At 41.9% G+C, this 22,635-nt stretch overlaps 1 protein-coding gene across 2 annotated transcripts; it reads left to right on the top strand.

Moving 5' to 3' along the window:
* The first annotated feature begins 10,257 nt into the window (after positions 1–10,257).
* On the top strand, positions 10,258–20,480 carry MEAK7 (MTOR associated protein, eak-7 homolog). 2 transcript variants are annotated; one of them, XM_058846057.1, is made up of 9 exons: positions 10,258–10,386; positions 10,580–10,694; positions 11,795–11,971; positions 14,504–14,734; positions 15,204–15,348; positions 15,968–16,408; positions 17,627–17,745; positions 18,748–18,927; positions 19,933–20,480. In XM_058846057.1, the coding sequence occupies exons 3-9, from the start codon at positions 11,804–11,806 to the stop codon at positions 20,065–20,067; spliced, it is 1,419 nt and encodes a 472-aa protein (XP_058702040.1). In that variant the 5' UTR covers positions 10,258–10,386; positions 10,580–10,694; positions 11,795–11,803; the 3' UTR covers positions 20,068–20,480. The 2 variants fall into 2 exon arrangements, with proteins under 2 accessions (XP_058702040.1, XP_058702041.1); XM_058846058.1 differs by having other exon boundaries at positions 10,580–10,703.
* The last annotated feature ends 2,155 nt before the right edge of the window (positions 20,481–22,635 follow it).

Below are 22,635 nucleotides of genomic sequence, written 5' to 3'. Positions count from 1 at the left end.
GCCTGACCGACAGCAGCTGCAGATGGTCGACAGCAGAAGCCTGCAAAAGTAAAATATTAAATGGTTAGATCAGGTCTGCTGATTCTTTTTAATCCCATTCTTTGCTGTTCCTGTAACATAATATTTATCTCTAGTACAAAAAAAAGTACCTATCACAGGTGTCTTAACGGAGTTGGTATCTTATTAGTTTTTATCATGTCTCAAACCACCTTAGGCTCTACAAGCATAATCCTAAAACAGTACTATTCAATTCTACAAGAATAATTGATACTTCAGCAAGAAGACAGTAAATTCACCCATTGAGAAAATGCAAAACAATTAAATGACAGCTCATCAATTTATTTGAAGTTGTGAGACAAGTTTCACTGGAGACAGCACTGCACAGTTTATTACCAGCCTGCTGTGAATGTAGGGCTCCCTGCTTTGAGATTATTTAAGGATGACTAACTCATGTTACATTTGTTTCCTCTAAACTTCCTCTGGGCTATATGAAAAGCAGGAATCAATTAATTATTTGCAGGACCATTCAGACAGTGCTACAAACAAAATTTAGGATTTCAACACGACGCTTTTGTGGGGTGAAGTATGACATGAAGTTGTACCACAAGAAATGAAAAAACCCAGAAAGGTACAAATTAATTTTCCAATGGGCTATAAAACCACTGAAGCATTTTAAGTGTGACAGCAATTTAGAGATGGAAATGTTGATGTCTGAAAAGTTTAAAGAGCAGATGGAATTGCATAGGTTCCATTGTTTTCAATCGTGTCTGCTTTCTTCATCACTCATAATTAATATTTACAGAATGCAAGACCTTTCTGAAGAGCCATCCCACAGCCTCAGGATCAGTATCTTTTCAGCAGATGACTCAGATTTTAATCCCTTGCATGTCACGGTGGGGCACAGAGAAGGAGGGTGTTTATATTGTCTCGAGCTGGCTGCACAGCTGAAATGGTGCTGCTGTGACTTCATTATCCCCAAGGGATTCGCTGTTTTGGAGCACGGGCAGCATGTTTTAGTCATGACAGAAGGCAAAACCTGTGCGTGGTTATTTAAGGCAATCACTGAATCACTTTTGTGTTGTGCCTGGTATTGATTCACTCTTAACTGCTCTTGGCTTTCAGCAATAGTCTCACTTTACCCTGAGATGTGTCAGGGACTGCACAGTGGGGACGGCGGAGTCACAGAGTAGCCTCTAACGTAAATTACAGACAGGTTACAATAGAGTGGGTAAAACATCCTAAATGAGATACTCCTCTCTTAATGGAGAATACCTGACCCACTCTTGGATTTCTGATTCAAAAGATGGGCTGGAATCTCCAGCATTTGGATCAGACACTGGGAGCAATGCCATACTGGTTTAAGGAACGTGTAGATGATTTATCAATCAAATGAGATTATAATGTCATAATACAATTATAAACACGGTGCTAATAATGCCTTTTATCCACATAAATTAAGAAAACTCTGCAGTAAGTAAAAGAGAGAAGTTTAATCTGAAACCTGAGTGGACAGCACATTTGAAAGTACTTATTACCCAAAGGGATGCAGGTACATTGTGCTTCTTCTCTTCAGGGAAAAGGAACTAAGATCTCTTCAGGGATTTTCTGAGGAGTTTGCAAAAAAAGCCTTTTTATCATTTTAGAAGAGCAATTACTAAACCACTTCAGCCATGGAGTACCAGCAGCTGTCTATCTTCATTTTTCCTGACAACGTTAAAAGTGCAAAATCCATTGGAAAGCTCCTCGCAGAGCAGCTGTGGATTATTTATGGTGCCTTTACTACCCGTGGTCTCAAACGCACTGTTCCACATTGAAGGAATATGCCTTACCCATGAATGATCTGTGAAACAGTCCAAGCAGTTCAGTACTGAAAACAGGATGTCTTGAGGGAAAAAATAGAGCTGGTGAGAGTGTATTTCAAATAATGAAGTGCATTCAGTGCTAATTAATCTGTAAAGTGACAATATGACCAGACTGGCTGGATCCTCTTTGTCTGGTTATTTTGCTGTGTGCCAACACAGAGCTATTTGGGGATACCAGAGCAGTTTGTTAAGCACATGACTCAGTGATATGTGACTAAAATTTCCTGGAATTACATATGCACTTGACTTTACATGCACAAAAAATCTGACTCAAACATGTGCTAGGTTAGCAGTGCCATTCTTCTCATGCATTTCTCACTCAGATTTTAAAAAAACTGGCTGAAGTTTCTGGGTTCAAGTCTGCAGATTTTCCTCCAAGACAACCATTTTGTTTGCACACTGCACCACGAATGGAAGGGGACAGCAACTCTTCCCCACCCAAGATGAAGCAAGGGGAAGAAATAGTCTCAAAAATCAGACCTGTTGTCATGGAAACCAGAACAAGGAATTTCGAGGCCAAAATGGATGCATTTATAAATCAGAGATGAGGAAAATCCTACCCTTTTATAAAAATACGTTAAGTGGAAAATGTCTTTATCATAGGAAGTCAGATATTTACTAGCTCAACAAATGCTGCGGTGTAAGGCATGTATGTGAGTAATTTGTTTCTTTTCTATAATACAATATGATCTCATCATCACCAGTGGTTCATACATTTGAGTAGCCATAGAAACAGCCTGCTCTTCCTTAGTGGCAGAAGGTATCGTGTGACACCCACTTTTGGTGGTGGCCTCACACTCTGCCAGATTTGTGGCTGCTTTTGACTGTGAGGGGTGTTTTTAATGCACCTCAAGCCACTGGGACCAGTTTCAGTCTGTGCAGCTCCACAGCTTGGCATTGCCCCTGAGAGGAGGTACCTAAGGGAGGGAAATTCTTTCTGCAGGATGGGAATAAAAAGTGGCCTCAGGGGTGCTTGTAGAAACAATGCTGTTACTTTTCCTCTCTCTGTTGTTAGAAAGCATGTTGCTACAGCACTGCAATAAAATCAGGGCTGTTACACCATGTACTCTTCCAGTATTTGTGTGGAGAGATGTACAAGTGAACAACAAACTTGCCTGAGGCCATAGAGGAAGACAGGGACACACCTTGGGGAAAAAAAAGGGTTTTTTCATTTTTCAATCCCAATCATTCACACAAAGCATTTCACCACTTTGCCTTCTTTTCCCCACCACCTTGAATCTCCCCTTCCCCACATCAGCTGCTAGCACAAAGCCCTACCTAAAGGCAGAACTTGGCTTGGACTCTGATCTCCTGTGACATATTTTCTGTTTAGTGCTGGAAATTGCTGCTTTAAACTGCAACTTGAGCCCTGTCTGGGGACACATGCTCTGAGTCACCTCTAGCAGCAGATGATTTACAGGCAAAAAAAAAAAGCTGTCCCAGCTCACTGTTTCTATCTTGATCTTACTGATACCGTACTCAGTATAAAAGCACAGGTTATCCCTTGCTTGCTTGCAATGCCTAATTAGACCGAAGCTGTAAAGAGCCAGACTGACCTTTAACAGCTCTTTGTACTGGGGAGAAGAGTTGGATTTGCAGTTTTAGACTGCTTGTTGATAATGATGGTTTCACTCTCCTGTGATAAAGTATACAACTTGAAAACAGAAAACACAGAGAAAGCTGCTGTGTTCTGCTCTGGAGAGCATCTGTGGGGGACACATCTGCCACACGTGTTTGATGAAGGTACTGGAGTACCCACATGTGGAATAAACACTGAGATGGAAGCAGTTTGCTGCCCTAACTTCCTCCCACAGCTCATGGCTCCAGCAGGCAGCACAGCTGGATCGCACAGGAAGCTGCTGGATCACACAGGAGGCTGCTCCAGAACCAGGCTTTTATAGCCCCAAAGTTTTGGAAAAAAAAAAACAACCAGGAACTGATTAATTTGGCAATGCTGGGGTGTACAAGGACGTGACTGCATACTGTATATAGTATATTTTTATGTATATATATATACATACACCCCTGGGAAAGGCATGAGGCAGGAACAGCTTCCTCTCTCACACTTTAATCTGGTGTCTCACCTTTTCCCGGATACTCTTGGAGCAGACATCCCAGCACTGAGCAATCAACAACAACTGGGTGCTCCCACAACCAGCACTGCTTTTGCTTTGGGCAATAACCATCCTATAGTGGGCCTGGGTTACACAGTGAAAGATAAACCAAAGGCTTTGTCTGAAAAACACACTCCACACCTGGAAAGAAATATGGGAAGCAGCCAAAAAGATGAGCTACAATGGAAAATAAACTGTACTGCACAAACAGAATGGACAGAACAAATCCAGCCCAGGTGGAAGGGAAGAAGCTGTGTGGGAAAAGGAGCTGCACGTAACAAAGCAGTGCAATGCCATTTGCACAAACCCCTGAAACTGCAAGGACTTTATTTGCTTACTCAATGGCTCTTGACATCACAAACCATGATCATGTTTCCATCATTTATTTTCAAAACTTAAGGGTTTTCCATACAACAGAGGACAAAACACTGGTTTCTTGTTCCATGGTGGGTGTCAATACTGCAGACTGCCAAGAAACGCAGCTGCCCTGCTGAAAAAGTCTTCCCTCACAAATGTAAGATGTTTCAAGGGGTTTTCTTCCACTCTTTGGAGAAAGAGTCTGTATGCATTAAAGAGGTGAACAAGGGTGAAAATGAGTTCAGGAATGTTACCAGAACTTTCCCATCTCATACTCAAACATGTTTTTGTTTGCCAGATGCAGTACTCTAAAATTGTTTGATGTTTTTCACTGTGTTTCCACCTCATTGTTTCTGATGGCGGTGGCACTTCCAGGGTTTGGGGTCGGCAGACCAAACAGTCTGACCCCAAGGACACAATTGTGATAACAGCCTGTGAGGTGATCCTTGTTCACAAACAGAACAAAAAGTCTGGGCCACAGTGTCATTGTGTGTAGTGCTGCCCACATTGCAATTGAAATAGATGGAATTAGGCTGTGTTCTGAGGAAATGAGACTGTCTGTTTCCATCTGGAGCAAAAGGATCCTCTGTTTTCCATCCTGCAGTACTATATATGGAAAGAGCTAAAGTTATATATTTTCTGTGGAAGACTTCCTCATTGGAAAAAATACCTTCAACAAATTCTAAAATTCCTTCATCGAAAGCAGCATGTAAATGAAAAATGAAAAAACCAGAATTAATATGACCAAACAAAAAAAAAAGAAAAAAAAAAAGAAAAAAAAAAAAAGAAAAAAAAAAAAAGAAGGAAATCCAAAGACTTTGATATTCAGTGAGAGACAGAATTCTACCATTTGACTCCTTTACTCAGTTACAGGCTTGCTGTACCCCTCTACAGTTTTCACTAAACATAGATTACAAACCTTTGCAAACAAAAGAGTTGGATAATGCAGTAAGTAATCTGGAATTGTATTCAAACTAGGCCTGGGCTAAGCAGAAAATAAACAATAGGGGCTGGGTAGGGTTTTGGTGGAGAAGGTTCTCTTCTTAAGGATTGTTTGCCTTGTTAAATTGGCTGTGGTTTATATGAATCTTATCCCACCCCTAAGTACTTTTTCTAAAATACTGTTCTGATCTCTACCCATAATCACAGAATCAGAGAGTGGTTTGGGGGTGACCTTAAACGTCACCTAGTTCCAACCCCAATAATCAGATTCATCTGTTCACTGCACCTTTTCTCCTTTTATAGAAGAGTTGGTTACGAGCAGCCAGAGGGGTTTGTAAAGGGAAGTACAAAGACTTGCAAAACCCAGAACTTCCTTTGTGCTACCTAAGGCCTCAGTTCGGGTGAGAATCAGACTTTCTTTTACCCTTATATGGCAATTCCACAAAAACCCGAAGGCAAATCAGGTGAGAAGCTGTGAAGTTACAGCTCCTACAGCAGCCAGTTACAGGCAGAGCTGAACACCACGGATATCAAAGGGCGTCAGGGATAGTTTGGACTATACCTTTTAAAGTCAAAGGAATTTTGTGCTGAGGTCACCCTACAGATGATCAGTGGGCTGAGCCCAAAACTAGCTTCATCAAATAACATTATTGCAGGATTTCACTGTGACTGACGAGCAGATGGCTCCATCAAAACAGGAAACACAGACCCTAATGGCATTAAAAGAGGTGAAATGACTTTTGTGTTCACTAGACCCTAAAACATGGATGAGGGTCTTTTATAATTTAACTCTTTTAACTCGAACGTGACCTCTTTTGCAAAGGCCAGAGTTCTGCAATACAGCATAACTGAAATGCTGAGTAATAACTGGGAAGTGAAAGGCAGCAGACACATTTCCTCCGTGTGACTTACAGCAGTGCTTATCTACACTAAAGCCTGCAAGAGGCTTGAAACCTCATGGCTTATTTTGACCTATAGTCCCAATCTTCCTTTCCCAGGAGGTGAATATGTCCCCAAAATATCATGCTGAAAAGTGCCTCTGGTGTGATATCACCATTTTTGGAGTTCGCAGATGCCTGTGGCGGGGAGGGCTGGAGTTCTGCTCATTGCATGTGTGAATGCAGCTAATTATAAGCTCTTTGGAACAGAGATCCTGTCTCTGTCTGCACAGTCTTTGGCACAGCAGGGTCCCTTTCTCAGCTGGCCTTCAATGAGAACTCAGTTTGAGGTATGAATCATATCAAAGGTGAATCAGAACGATTCTGAATCACTGACACCAGAGGGTAACAACTTTAACATATGTATACAAGACTAATGAGCTGCAAAATTTCTCTGTTCCAACTCCAGAGAGGAGAAGAAATAATTTTAAAGAAACTAAAAGATAACTGGGGTAAAACAGATGTGCTTGATATAAATGTACAGCTGTTTAGCTCATCATTTACATTCTATTTTGTTATCTTGAAATAATTTATTTTAACTGAAGAGGACTAACCTGAACTGAGAGACTTGAACTGAAATGAGGATTACCTGGAACTAAGGTAATCTAAATTATCTATGGTCTTGACAAACTAATAAAACCAAACCTACTCCATTTTATTAAAGTCAAAGGTATATAATATTTTAAATAAAATAGTTCGGGGTTTTATGGTTTTGTTTTTTTATTCTGCAGTGAAACACACGTCTAACACCAGGTTCACAAAATTACCCACAATTGTTTATAGAAACTTGTGGTTTTTTTCCTCTTTTTTATACACCAGTATATTCCTGAATGTCCTTAAAAGGCATTTAGTGTATTCTTTCTTTCTTACTGGCAGAAACAAAGACACTTAACTAGCTCTGCTGAGTAGCTGAAAATACAGATGGGGAAGTGAGGACTCATTTAAGGAGAGCCGCGAATTGCCGCACTTATGCACCAGGCCTCCAGCTTGACTTTTTACACCCTGGGTACAAAAAAAGGCCTTGAAAGGGTGTTTAGCCTCTGACCTGGATATTCCCCCGCAGCAGGAGCATAATCTGTGCGATTTAGTGTGAATATCTTGTGGCTTTAAGAGCTGGTTACAGCCTAATGTCACAGGCAAGTCACAAAACGCCATCCAGGAGCAGCAAGGATGCTCGGGGTAGATTGACGGGCAGGGCAAGCAAACCCCACAGTTCACACTCAGCTCTGTCACAAACGGGCAAGGATCGCGCAAAAGAGGATAAATTTGAGCTAAGCCGGGCCAGGTACCTTTCAGTAGCTTTTTGACTGATTCTGAGCTCAGTAGTTGGAGAAAAAGGGCCATGAAACTATCATTTGTTTGTGAAGATGATACTGGTCAATCGGAATTAGCTAGCTGGTTGTCAGTCTCAGTGCAAGGTCAGTAGGACTGGAATCTCTAGTCTTGCATTTCCAGACCGAAAAGAGTTCCTACAGAAAGAGATAAAATATGAAACACAACCGGTAAAACAAACAAATGTAAAAACCCAATTGCATGTGAAGCAATGAAGAAACACTAAGCTTCAAAAATAAAGAGGAAAAAGTTAACTCGGGTTAACTTTTGTTAACCTTTGTTTTTCTCATTCTGCATGTTTCACTTTTCTCCTTGGACATCAACTGGAAGTTCATTAACACTGATGGAAACCAAACACACCGTAGACTTTTCCCAGGACCTGTTCATGTAGCCCAGGGAGGGACTTCCACCAAGAGCCGAGTTTTGTCCTCACTGTCATTACACAGAGTTAATAGGAAAGGAGAAAACTAATTTATTACACAAGGTTTGACTTCTCACAGTGTATAAACGGGGGAATCCAAACCCACTTGGAGCCGTGTTGAAACCCGCAGTGTGGGCTCCACAGAGAACTTCCTAAACATGCGATGCCATCGTGTGGGCAAAGCCATCTCCAGCAGTTTCCAGAGGAATGACATTGAATCCTAGAATGTTTTGAGCTGTTTTGAGTTAAAATGATCATCTCGACCCTGCTACGGGCAGGGACACCTTCCTCTAGCGCAAGTTGCGTTCGCATCATATGAACATGCCATTAATTCCTTCATTTTCACTTGCTGTGTCCTGACCCTGCTGACAGGAGTTGAGTAATCCTGTGCCTCTAGTGGTGATCAGAGAGAATCTGAAACAGCATCCACCCTTGGAATTCTGGTCAGTCTGTTTCTGAACTGGCAACAAGAAGACTATTCTACAGGTTTTTATGAAATTTTGCACCCGTGAAGGTTAAAAAAACCACCCCACAATTAAAAAGTGTGGTTAAACTTTATCAAGATTTTTACACATTCTTGAAATAGAGCAAAACAAAAGAGCTCTGCCACGGTTAGTACAGACAGAATCACAGATTGGATTGGAAAGGACCTTAAAGCTCATTTCATTCCAATCCCTGGTATGGGCAGGGACATCTTGCACTATCCCAGGGTGCTTCAAGCCCCATCCAACCTGGTCTTGAAAACTTCCAGGGATGGGACATTAATAACTTCTCTGGGCAACAATTATTTTTCCCCCTAAATTATTTTCTTTTGTACATTTCTGCTTTCTGTTGGGAACACACTGATCAGACTATAATTAAAAATTAAATTACAAAGCTGCTAACCTGTTCCATGGTACTTCGTTGCAGGAATATTCACAACACCAGATTTGTGGGAATTTTCCCATCTCCCCCCATCTGGAAGGAGAAGGAGGCTTCACACTGAGCTCAGGCTGCAAGAAAATCAACCACAGCAAAGCATGGACAAAAATGGTATCACTGCTATGAATATAAAGGCCTTGGTGTGCTGCAGGAACCAACACCTGTGGCTGAAAGAACAAGAATGATGCAAACGGGATGAAAAGTAGCCAATCTGAAAAACAAGTGAGTTCTGGGATCACAGTTTTGCAGCCACTGAGGCTATAATTTTTCTCCCAAGTATTAACATGTCTGACTGAAGGCATGGCCAGTCCCTGTGACCTTGCATTTGTCTTTAGCACATGTACAGCCTTTTCACCTCTCAGCCTCAGAGCAGCCTGATTTTGCCAGTCAGGAGACAGAAGCTGAGCCTATTCATTGAGAAATTGTTGTGTTTTCCTTCCACTCCCCATTGCCACTGAAATCCAGCAGCAGAGTCTGAGTGTTTACCCTGAAAGTGACCTGGGTGTGTTTATTACACACAAGGACTCTCAGCTTTTCCCTTCCCAAAGGCCACCGGTTGTTTCCAGCACACATCAGGGCCAGCAGCACCTTCTCCCATTGACCTTTCTGGGACCTTCCCAGGACATTTTTTGGGATGCTTTTTAAAATGCTTCAGCACAGGACACCTGGCACCTCAGCCCTGACAGGAGCTGGGGTCCCAGCTATAGCTCTGAACTTTAACTCTTTTTGAAACAGGTTTTAGGGCTGGGGATGCTGAGGGAAAAGGGATGCCTCAGGATGAAGGGTCTCCCCAGGGAGGCTTTCCTGGAAAGCAAGGTCTCCTCAGGGAAAAGGGATGCCTCAGGAAGTCTCCTCGGGGAGGAGGGTTCCCTAAAAGAGTGTCTCTCTAGGGAAAAGGGTCCCCTCAGGGTGGTCGGTCCCCTCAAAAAGGAGACTTTCCTCAGGATGGGGGGTTTTCTCAAAAAGGAGGGAATGGTCTGCTCAAAAAGGAGGGTTTCCTCAGGGAGAAGTGTTCCCTCAGGGTGGTGAGTTGCCCCAAAAATGAGGGTTTCCTCAGGGAAAATCTCCTCGCTCCCTTAGAGAGAAGGGTCCCCTGAAGGCTGAGGAGCCCCTCATGGAGGCGGGCTGGTCTCCGGAGCTCTCAGGCTGCCTCCGCACCGCCTTCCACTGCGGGCTGCGGCACCGCCCGCCCGTCCTCTCCGGATCGCGGGGGCACCCCGCAGCTCCTCGCCTTCCCGGCTTCCCTGCACTGCTTCCCTGCCTTCCTCCACTTCCTCCATCCCTTCCCGGTCTTCCTCCATCCCTTCCCTGCCTCGCTCCGCCCGTCCCTCCCCGTGGCCGAGGGCCGGCCCCGCGCTCCGCCCCGGCCGGGCGGGCGGAGGTGCCGGATGGCGCCGGCCGGGCCCGGGCCGGTGTCACAGTCCGGGGCCACTGGGGGCTATCGGGGCCCGGGCCGGTGTCACAGTCCGGGGCCACTGGGGGCTATCGGGGCCCGGCCGGTAAGCGAGGGGCGGGCGGGGGGCTCGGCCCAGCCTCAGCCTCCGTCTCGTCACCAGGATGGGCGGGAGCTGCTGCAGAGGGATGTGCAGGGCAGAGCAGAGCTGGTCACACCGGGAACGAACCTTTGGAGGACCCCCTTTATCCAGCGGTTCGCTGCTTAAATTAACAACGTTTCCACGGTCTGTCTTCTAGGTTACAGTGGTTTTCATTCACCTCTCGGTGTTTGCCCCACGATCGGCATCTTCCTCTGGCAAACAAGGCTTTAGGCCTGAAGGTGAAGCAGACATAACCCGGCCTCTTATCTACGGTAAACAAAGTAAAGGACAGAAATACTGCATTGGGCTCTGCATGTGTCCTTCGGCGGCGGCTGAAGGGCTGCACTGAGGGCTCGTCTACAAAAGAGAGCTGTCAGGAAGGACATGGAATTTGCAGGAAAAAACCCTACAAAATGATGCTTTTATTCCGTATCTGATCTTTTTCATATTGTCAACCCAGACTTGTGTCCTCCCCAGACAGGTGGGAAGGCTGTTGGCAGTGGTGGATGTCACAGTGGTCATGGTGTAATTTGGGGTTTCAGGTGATGTTAGGTCTGTGCTGTGCTTCTCCAGGGAGACATGGCCCAGACAACACTAAAAATCAACTCTGACTAATGCAGGTGACTCCTGAGACATTGAGACAAATAGTTGTACCCCTAAAAGTGTAAAACAAACAAGGAAACCCCAAACCAACCCCCACTGCCAGCTTTAATTCTGTGGGTACCAACTCCCAATGATTGATTTATTGATTTTGTATGAATCTGTGTGTTTTTAATGGGTCTTGAGCTGTGTTCCTAAATGTTTTTGTTCCTTTGTTTCAAATTATTTTTGTAGTGTGTCCATAAAAAAACACAAAACACTCTCATGTGATTTTCAGAGACTTTGCAGTGATGGTGTTTTAGTGCCACATCATATTGGCAAACTTAAGTCCATTAATGCACCAGAAGGATGCAGCATAATCTGTCATAACTAATCCATTACCAGGCTTTTCCCTTATGTTAGGGATGTATTCCAGCTGTCAAACTCACGGTCACTTTGTGTAAACTCATTTAACTGTTAGATCATATTGGTTTTTCCATCTGATAGAGACTTGACTGAGGTTTGCATTGGTGGGCAGGGTGGTTTTACCCAAGAGCTGTCAGTCTGTCAGTTTTTAAAGCACAGTTACTATTCACAGATGTTCTCCAGGTTCATTAAGCCTTGGTGAATACAGAGACTAAAGAGTAGTTTTAATAATTTACTGTGAGGCTGCTGATTTTCTCTTCTTGGAAAGCTTGCACTGGTATGTTAGTCTGTTTGATGTGTCTTTCATGGTCCTTGTGATACTTTTCTGTGTTTAATGTTTCTTTTGATGTTTTTTTCTCTGTTTCAGGTTGAAAAGATGGGGAATGCTGAAAGCAATGCCTATCAGAATCACCTTTCCAGATTCCTTCCTGAGGAGCAGTCTGATATTGATGGACTGTTTGATACCTTATCAGGATCGAGCGGCTCAGCTGGAGCAAGAAATCCCAAAGCTGCAAAGAAAACTGTAACTCTGGCAGCACTACAGGCAAGACAATTTGTTATTCATGATATATCTGGGATGTAGTGCATTGAATGGAATTCCAGAAATAAACTATAAAGATGTAGTATTTTTTAAGGATTTCTCATCTTAATTTAATTTTTCATGTTTTGGAGGAGGATGGATATTTAACTTTTTCTTGCAGTTTAACCAGAGTAGTGACTTTCAGGTTTACATTTATCTCTTAAATTGCACTTTTGGGTCCAATTGCAGCTTTCCCGATTCTGAAGTAAGTTGGGGTGAATGGAAATATTTTCATAGCAACCTGAAAAATGAGAAGAATATTTTTACCCCTGGAGTCTGTAGTGTGGGATCATTTACAGATTGTCTTGAGAAGCTGTCACAAAGTCAGTTTTTATTTGGTTATGCCTGTCTCCCTTGACATATCACTGTCTCTAATCTCTTCACTTGTACTAAAAGGAGAGAATTCAATTTGACTTGATTAAGCTGTGGCTCACTGTTTTAGCTAATTAACATGCATTATGCTTCTGATTAAGTTTGAATTCATTTTCTAATCAAGAAAAGAGAAAAATGAGTCATTAGGATTCTTAATAACTTCAGCTAGTCAGGAACTAAGTGGCCAAATGAATGTAGTGGTAAAGTGCAGTTTTATATATATTACACAGATAATGGAGTCAAATTAAAACTCATTGAAAGCAGCAGGTTATTTTAAGGTGTTTAGCAATGCCTGTGCATACAGACCAGCTTCAGCCTGGCTGTTCGTGAGCTGTCACCAATTTTTGGAACACCAGGTTTGGAAATGATGTTCCTGCTGCCTGGATTTTCAGCACGAATTCATCCAAGGTCCTTGGTTCCTATTAATTGTTTGGGACCTGGCAGAAGTTCCAACTTTGCCCTAGATCAGTGTGTTCCTTGCCTTTTCCCTTCCTGCCTTTTTGTTTTCCAGCTTAAATTAAAATCTTTTGGAGGACTTCCTGTAGGTGCAGGGAGAATGGCAATGGCATTTCTACCTTGTAGGTGACAATGCTCTTGCCTGGACTGAGATTTGATCCAACACCAATCTGGTACCACTGGTGAGGTCCCCAGGCATTACCACCTGTGCTCTGCTGAGGTTACACATCTGGGCCAGGACTGGCTGCACTTCATAGCTTGGGAAGCAGGTGGAGCAGGAACCTCTTGGTAATTTCATGAAGCCTTTTTAAACAAGGTATCTAAGCTGTCAGAGGTGTGAATTAGATGTTTATTAAGGATTCCTTTTTTGCACACCTCCTTTTTTCGCACCCCAGGTCCACTCTTTGGAATAGCTAGAAGCAAAATGAAACAGCACAATGAAGTGGTGGGATTAGGCAAGGAGTGGGTAGGTAATTCAGCAGTGTGAAGTAAAAAACCCTTGAGTATAATGTTTTAGTTGTGTTCCCTGCTGCCTCTCCCACTTCAGGCTGATGGAGGATTTTTAGAAAGCCTCTCAAAGACAGCTGTACCCCCTGTGAGCATCCCTCCCTCGCTGTGGAGCACTCTGATGTGAAAAGCTGTGGCTGCTGTTTCTGCTGCTGCTGGAATCAATGGGAGTTGTAGCACTGACGTCAGTGGGAGCAGCGCAGAGCTCAGGATATTGGGTCTCTCATGCCCAGCAACAGCCATTAGCAGCAAATAGGAGCAGCCCAGGTGGCTTCCCAAGAGTGGTATTGAGCCAGGAATCAGTAATAGCAGCTCCCCTGAGTGGAGCTGGAGTTGGGCTTTTAGGCAGGTGGGGCTTCACTGATTTCAGCACAGTCCCCACTGGGCTACACCCCGTGTGGAAGAGTCAAGGCAGGTCTTGAGCACATCTCTGCACAGTGAGGACACTGGGTAATCACCTCCTCCTGTATGCATGCATTTGAGATGATTTATTTTTAAACTGTGTAATTATCTTGAACACTCTGAAAGATGAATCCAGAGTCAGATCTTTCCCACAGAGCTCTGATGAATGATGATATATTCCAGCTAGATTTCAATTCAAAGGGCCAAGCATGCAGTCCAGATGAATAAGTACTGATTTTGACTCGCTTAACACCAGGGATGCTTTTTAAAAATCAGGTGATCTGTGCTTCAATTAGTTGCTATGCAGGGGGAAATTTTCCATCATTGTTTCTACATATGCTAGTAGAGTTAAACACTGCCTTGAGGATGAAGCTGAGATATGGAAAACACTCCACTTTGTTTTTAGGTGATCTCCACTATTGATAGCAGAAAAAAACCACAATTTTGAATGTTTTACTGGCAGAGCTATAGACTTTTGCATCAGGGTTATCACCTAGAAACCCTTTGCTAATATCCTATTAAGACTTTACAGTGTTGTTTTTTCTGAAGTCTGTGGCGCTTCTAGAAAAACAGTATCAACCTAAATCACTAAAAAAGTCACTGTAAAAGTAGAGATTTTTAGTTTTTCTCTTGGCAAAGCAGTTCTTTGACAAAAGTTTATTGCTGATGGCACAGACTGTATGTCAGCACAGATTAACTGGAAGACATGAGTTGTTCCTGGTTTGTAAAATGTGCTTTTTGCTGTTTCTCTCACTGCAGGCACACACCCGGGAGCCCCTGCCAGGGCCAATGACTGCTCGCTTGTACAATGGAATGAAAAGCATTGACCTGCCTGGCAAATCGTCGGGGCTCAGTGAGCAGATTGCTAAGGAGCAGTTTGTAATTTTTATGTCAAACCTCTTAAAAGGGAATGCAGATGAGAAGATTAGCATAATAATGAGAATGATCTCCAAGACAGGAGGGCCTCTGAAGGGCAAACAAATCCAAGAGGTAAAGGAGCAGTTAAATTTGTGTTGGGGGAACAGCAAGAGAGCAGGGCTGTAGTTAAAGGGAGCCCCACAAGGGCTGTGGTGTGGCTGGTGGTTCTGGAACTGAGTACAATGCTTTCTAGAGCTTCAGTTGCAGGATCAGCTATGTAGCTTTTGAGATATCACAGAACAATAATTCACTAGCAGCTCCTACACTGCAAAACTTGACCCTCTCTTCCCTCTTTCATTCCCTATTTTATGGAGGTGCTTTGTGAAGTAACGTGTATGAAATGTCTTGAAAAAGGATCTTTTTCAAGCCCTATGACACTGAAATAGCATTTCTGTAGTTCCTGACTTGTCATGGCAAGAGATGTTTCTGCCTTTGGGATTACAGCATCACTACTGCTTGACTTTATCTTCAGATGATCCTTCAAAGCTCTTAGAAATTCCACTTAAGAAATACCAAAACGGTGATGTTTTAATCTTTTAAGTTCACAGAGGATCTGATCACTTCTGTAGTCCATGTACTGAGCTACAGGAAGGAGCTGAAAGGTTGGAGTTTGGAGAATACAAGGGATTCTTCAAGCGGAGTCAAAGCTTTGGCTTCTGAGCTGCTCTCAGAATTGAAGCTTCCAGGTAAGCAGCCCTGATTCAGCATATCCCAGAGCTTGTGCAATCACTGATCTCATGAGAATTTCTCTTTTTAGGTCACATCTTTGAATTTAAAGGGTGAGACCAAAATTTCAAACTTAGTGCTTAGAAAATTATATTGGAATTTTATTTATTTAACCTTGCCATCTTTCTCCCCTAAATTCAGGTGAGATTTGCTCTGAAGTCACAGTTTGTCGTGGAACATGTCTGTTTTGCAAATACCTGACTTGCAAATGATAGGAATGAGCATCTAAATAATATTTATTTAAATAAAATTTATCATATACTTTCAACTATGTCCTTTTATAAAGCATACCTACCTTTGCTGTTGTAGTAACAGATTTTGCTGTCTTGTAAAGAACCTTTCATGAGTTGTAGTTTGGAATCTGTGTTTCTAAATCATGACAGCCCAACCAAAGAATTCCACAGGTAATGGTTTCTCAGTTCTGTGGTTTCATTTGTTTAATGTAGTTGACAGTTTACTGTTGCTGGCTCCTTTCACATGTGGTTTTCTGTCCATTATCATAATGAGTATTATGTTTACAATTAAAAATTGCCTGATTATTTTCCAGACAGGGAGATTTACTCTTGTCTTATTCTTTAGATGGGACAAAACTCATGGGTTCTCAGCTGCTGGAGACAAATTTTGACCAAAGTGTCATTGAGGATTGGGTGTACCGAGTTCCCCAGATCTCAGTTTTCCTCAGCGTTGTCATCAGGCAAGGCCTCCAAGTCCTGCATTCCCTCCCAGACCAAACCAATGACATCCTCAACCTGGTTCCTCACTGCAAAGGCATCAAAGGAAGAGGAGTTGTCAGTCTCTTTGACATCCCAGCCATCATCTACATCAACTCCCACCTGCCTGCAGAGATGCAGCACAAGTGGCAGCTTTTATTTTCCTCCAGGCTCCATGGGGAGAGCTTCTCACAGTTGTGTGCTCATATAGTGAACAAAGGTCCTTGCCTGGTAATCATAAGGGACTTGGATGGTTTCCTCTTTGGTGGGTTTGCATCTCACTCCTGGGAGGTGAAGCCACAGTTCCAAGGTAAAACTTTTCTTTCTTTACTATCTCTGGTAAATTCCCTGTTTTTGTACAAACTCAAGAATCCTATCCCCTTAATGGGTAATGTCCCTTTAATGACACAAAGCGTTTCTTACACTTCCAAGCGAATTTGTCTGTGGCAAAAATAACACTGATTTTCAAAGAATATAAAACACATGCAAAGTTATTCTTAGCATGGCAGTCAGGTATGTTGATGATTAATATTTATAGTTTGTTTTTTGATAAGGCTTTTAAAATTGCAGGACTTAATGATCACAGAAGAAATTTTCAGAGAAATCTATCAAGCCCTGTAGTTGCTTAGGTTGAAAATGAAATGAAAATGAATGAAGTAGAGCACAGATGATGAATTAGTGTCTAAATAATTTGTCCACAGGATGGCAGTCCTCCATCAGGAACACCTGAGCCTCCTCTTGCCATTTGTGCACTGTCTTTGTTCCCCATCTAAAATCCAGCAGACAGAGGATTCTTTGGACAAGCTAAACTTCTTGTTCCCTTAAAACTCTGGGGGAGAAGAGAGGGTTTTTGAAGAACTCTTTGGAAAGAATGTTTGTGATGAATTTGTGAAGAAAAAAACATGGGCTATGGGTATTTGGGGTTGCTGGGAATCCTCACTCTGGCTACATTAGAAACTCAATTCATGTCCTAAATGAGTATTTGAAAATTACCACTTCAGACAGTTAGTGTAATATGATTTTACACTGATTGCACATCCATTTCCTTGTATTTTTTCCTGATAGAGAAACATATAAAGCATACAGGGCAAGCACACCACAGGTGCCTCTGAATCCTGAACTGGGCATGGTGAAAATTGCTCCAAATCATCGACTCTGAACTGATTTATGTATTGATGTAGTCAGAGCTAGGGATGCCTGCATTCACACCAGTTTGCACAGATCTGTCAGTTGGCCACTTTTAGGTGATATAATGCAGTCTGGGGTAGGTGACATAGTGACATAATGTCCTAGTGGTGCCTCTGACTGTGCCCTTGGATCTCAGGCTGGAATTGCATTGATTTTTGTGACTGCACGAAGTTCACTGAGAATAAAAAATAAATCTAAGTCTTGATGGGAGATTTATTGCCTTTCTGAGATAGCAGCTGCTGTCTTTGAATTATTCAGCTTAAATTATTTTTTCTAATTTATTTGTAGGCAAGTTACTGCTTGACCTCTTGTCTGACCTGAGGTGTTTCTCTGTTTGCAGGTGACAACAGATGCTTTCTGTTTTCTGTTTTCCCCACTCTGGCTGTATACACATACACAGGGTACAATGACCACTACATGTATTTAAACCATGGCCAACAGACTATGCCAAATGGACTTGTAAGTATTCAGAAATGATGATTTGGAAATTGGATTTGTGGCTGGCATTTGGAAGTGTTTTGTGGGTTTTTTCCTTTCTGAGAGCAGATTTATTTCACTTGTTATTCTCTGAGGAAATTTGCATGCCTGAAGCAGCACAAAACAGCAATCTGTGTAAATGAGGGTTCTTCCACTGGCTGCTCTCTCTTCCACACCAACTGCTTTTGGAATTTTGGAGGAGAAAGCCCAGCAGAATGGGAGTTGCAAGTAGCTGCTGCTGCTGCTGTGTGATGACAGTGGCAGGAGCTCCTCCTACCCAAGTTCACAAATGAGCTCTCCAGCTCATTTGTGTGTTTATATATATATATATATATATATTTATATATATTTATATATATATTTTATATTTATATATATATATAATATATATAATATAATAATATAATAATATAATAATATATAATAATATAATAATATATATGTATAATATATATATATATATATATATATAAACTCTGCAGAGGAGTTTCTACAGAGCTACAACACACTCTGTCTTGGAAATGCTTTACAGTTTTGGAGCATTATATGCCCATAACTTTGGAAATTGCAGCAGGCCGGAATTAATTTGTTCTAGAGAAAGTGAACAACATCAAGTTACGTTATTGGTTGCTGTAGGTACTTTCCTAAATGGAAAGGAGGCAGCAAACCTGAGCACTTCCACTCTGTTTGAAGTGGAACTGGAATAAACAAAAGCCAGGAGCTTAATTTCTGGCACAAGTCACAGACACTTGTATTCTGTGAAGCACAGAGGTAGGGCAGAACCACTCAGGTAAATTTTTAGTTGTGTTCAGGAATAATACATGTGGGTACAGAGGGCCAGCTTCACTCAGAATCCCCTTTTTTCACCTACCCACACAAGTGTGGCATAACTAATGACCACAGCAGCTTATTCTCATGTTTCCTAGCTTTCCCAGTCTGTTTTCCCTGTGCAGGATGTGTTTAATGTGCTGGTTTTCTCCACAGGGGATGGGTGGACAGCATGGCTACTTTGGGCTCTGGATAGACAGTGACTACGGGAAGGGCCACAGCAAAGCCAAACCTCGATGTACCACCTACAACAGCCCCCAGCTGTCAGCCAAAGAGGATTTTACACTGGATGCCATGGAAGTCTGGGCAGTGGGAGATGCCCCTGAGAGTGCAGGGGTAGGTGAAATTGTGAATTGCACCTGTGAAATTGTGTCCTGGTTGCAGCAGAAGATGAGAATGCAAAGCTCAGGGTTGCTGTTTTCTGTTTAAACACTGTCTCTCCACTGCAGTGAGTAACATTTTCCTTTCGTGCCATGTGTTTTGTAGCACCAAATAGCCAAACTATAGTGGAGTTATTGAGGGTGTCAACAAGAAAAAATATTAGGAGCCATGAAGTGATAGAGTCAGAATAGCAGTACTTTGAATTTCAGAAGGCCTTTTCGATATTGAGGAATGCTTTCTGGGAGGAACCTCCTTGGAGGGGCTCAGTAAAACTCAGGGTTTCTAAAAGCACTGAAAATTCTCAAGTCTAATCTGTAGTTCAGGAAGACACCCAAAAGCTTTCTTTATCAGTAACTTTAAATTTACTATTATTTTGTCATAAATTTATGTGAATAGGTTTATTCCTGTTTCTTTCTGCACCTGGTTTATTTTTGGGAATGAGTAGGAGCCCTCTCTTCAGCCTCCATTGTCCCTGCAGTTTATTCTCTTACTAAACTGTCTGCTCTATACAGTTTGGTGGGGTTTTAAAATTTATTTCTTTTTAATTTTTACTTCTTTTCATACTAAATTAATGTACCCTGACTTCACTGGACACATAGCTCTAAGTACAAACAGAGCAAACTGTTCACAGAAAATGTCAAATTGTAACTGGATCTCTTCTTTAAAAACTTCACATCAGCAGTTCAGACTGGGGTGGAGTTAACCAGGATGTCCTGGATGGCTTGTAACCTCAATAAACTTGAAATAGCTCACTGTCATCTTGGGAAAAGTTTATGGCTATTTTATGTACAGGCAGCAGTAAAAATAATTAGATTTTTTTGTGACTTTTGACATTGGAAATAGGTCTTCTCCATTGTGCCAGGCTTGCAGACCACATCACTTACAGACTTCTGAGTGTGTCCCTTCCCTGTAGCCTGATACTGAGATTTTAAATTGACTGTATTTTATTTTGTTTTGAAGAGAAAAGGTAAGAAGAGCATCCTGGATGTGGATCCTCAGGCTCAGGCCTTGTTAGAAATGGCTGGAAAGAGCCGTCAGAGCGAAGGTCTGCGGGAGCCCATGGAGGAGGATGAAGATGATGATGATGAGAACTAAAGGAGCCACAGTAACATGAAAAACCTTTACTTTTATTTGCTTCAAGTGGTGATGATGTTCCTTGGAGAAGATATTTTTTCCTATTTTTTCCCCCCTTGAATTTACCTAATTGTCTAGGACAAAGCTTAAGCCTTGTACTTGTGTAATATTTAGGTCGAAAACACTATTCTGCCTGAAGGGTTTTGTTTGGAGAGGACAAAAAAAATAACTGGGGTCATAATCATTGGGCATGGCTGAGCTCCAGCTGAATATGAATCTGCTTTCATTCCCCATAGATCATGTCTGCACTCTGAGTTAAAAGCAGCAGAAGTTATTGACAGTATGGCTTTCTGTCCTGGAGAATTGATATGTACATAGTTATATATTTATAAAGTCTGTTCAAGGCACTGATTAAAGCTGATACCTCAACTGCACATATTTATTTGTGTGCAATGAAATTAGTCAGCAATGCTTACAAACTGTAATGATGTCTTACACTGGTGAGCACGGAATAGTCCACATGAGGCCATATGAAGAGTGCTGTTAATTTACATTGCTTCAGTTAAAGCACTAAATTTCAAACTTCCTAAATCAGGTTTTCAGCAGGTGATTCCATCTGAGCTGTAGGATGTCCAGAATAGTCACACAACAACAAGTTTTACAGCATTACACTATCCCTAGAGCATCCCACTTCATCACTTTCTGTAGAAATTTGTCTGCTGCTTTTTAAACTTAGGCCAGAATCACTGGAGCCATATGTATCCTAAAAATGGGCCCTACCTCCAGAAGCAGAATTCTCTAGAGAGGGTACATCCTTTGGTAGCCTCATGAGACTGGAGTAAAAGATCAGGCTGTAAAAATGGCTGAGTAGGAAGCAGCCACATTTAATTGAGAATAGGATCTGCAGACACCTTGTGGGAAAAAAAAAAAAAAAAAAAGGAAAAAAAAAAGAACCCTCTTTTTTATGACTGTAAAATGTTTAAAGAAGATTGCTGTACACTTTATTTCCACATAATGAATCATTACTCTGTTATGGAAAAGAATCCCCACAATGTGAAATGCAGCTGGGGTTTGTGCTCTGTTTTGTGGCTGTTCACCAGTCAGCACCAGTTTTGTCAGGTCTCTTATACTCAGGATTTTTTCTACTTGAATTATCGTTCCCATCTCTCAGTAATTATTAATCTGACCTTGCTAATTCTATGTGTAATTAACTTGTCAAAAATAACCCCGATTTCTACTCAGCAACAAGTGTTTGTATCAATGTCTCTGATTGTCAGTCTTTCTCCTCCTGAGGGAAAGGATTGTGTCCAATCTCTTTTGTCCTGGCATGAGTTTGTCTTCTTTGCACCTTAGAGAAAAACAACAGAATTCTGTAATTTCTGCTCATGTGGCCTTCCTTGAAATTCTTTCCCTTGGTGTTCTCTTCTATGAGATTTTTCCCCCCCACTTGTTGTTTTTTATAAGGAGCCAGATTTGAATATTCTGAACAATCTGCACTTGTGCCTTAACAGAGATCTCGTTTTTAAAAATTATATTAAACAACATGAATTTAGCCTTGAAAGGAGAGCATGAAGAAATCACTCCAGCCAGGCATCCTAGGACTCAGCAGTGTGTTTTGTAGAGTACCTGAACAAATGCTGGGGGCATTTATATGCTCTTTGTTCCAGTACTGAAAGTGCTGTGAAAGGCCTGGGAGAACGTCCTTTTATGCTGTGTTTGCTTAGAGAAACCAGATCATCTCCCAGGTTTGTTACACACAGGAGAAAATAAGCATCAGAACAATTCAATTGCACTGATACCTTTGTATAGTTCTCTATATGTATTAACAATATTAAATTTCACAGTGTAAGGAGTAGTAAGTACATGATGTCTTACATGATGTAAGTTGGTGATATCAGCTTTTGTTTGAACATTCTCAAACTCCCACCAGGAGTCTCAAAGGTCTTTTTCACTTAGCAGTGACTAAGCCTATTAAACACTCCCATGTGGATGGCATACAGGATGAGACAGTTGAATTTCTGCACTTAAAATAAACAGCTAGACTTTATTTTCCTTCCATTACAAGGCAGAAGGTTGTTTTTGAGAACTGAAACCCTCTGCAAGGGTGTAAGAAAAATAAAATTGAATTGTACAGAGCTACTCTCCACCAAAAATATTTCAATATGGCCAGATTTTCTTTGAATTTTGATAAGTATAGCTGTTTCTTTCTAGACTATGAATTCAAAATATAATCCTGTTTAAACTTCATTTGTGACTGTCAGCATAGCATTGTGACCTCTGAAAGTAGATTTTGACAAGTTTGTGTCTGAGACTCTTCACTTTGAAGGTGTTAAATTGGGGCAAGAAGAGAACTGACACTGGCACTTTAGCAAATGTCTCAGTGGAGCATTATTTACTAGGATGCTAATGGTCCAACCAGCAGATGGGATTATTCCAAACTGTTCTTTCAATATAAAAGATGGGCTTGGGAGAGACTCAGTTTTTCTTTTAACCTGAACCTAACGATTAAGAAATCTGGGCTTCATGCTCATGCACCTAAAAATGTCCAGAAAGCTTTTGTGAGCAGTGGGTTTAGCTATGATCCGAACA

Source organism: Poecile atricapillus, chromosome 10 (assembly GCF_030490865.1).
Source record: "Poecile atricapillus isolate bPoeAtr1 chromosome 10, bPoeAtr1.hap1, whole genome shotgun sequence".
NCBI classification, from domain to species: Eukaryota; Metazoa; Chordata; class Aves; order Passeriformes; family Paridae; genus Poecile; species Poecile atricapillus.
This window is presented reverse-complemented; position numbering and strand designations above follow the sequence as displayed.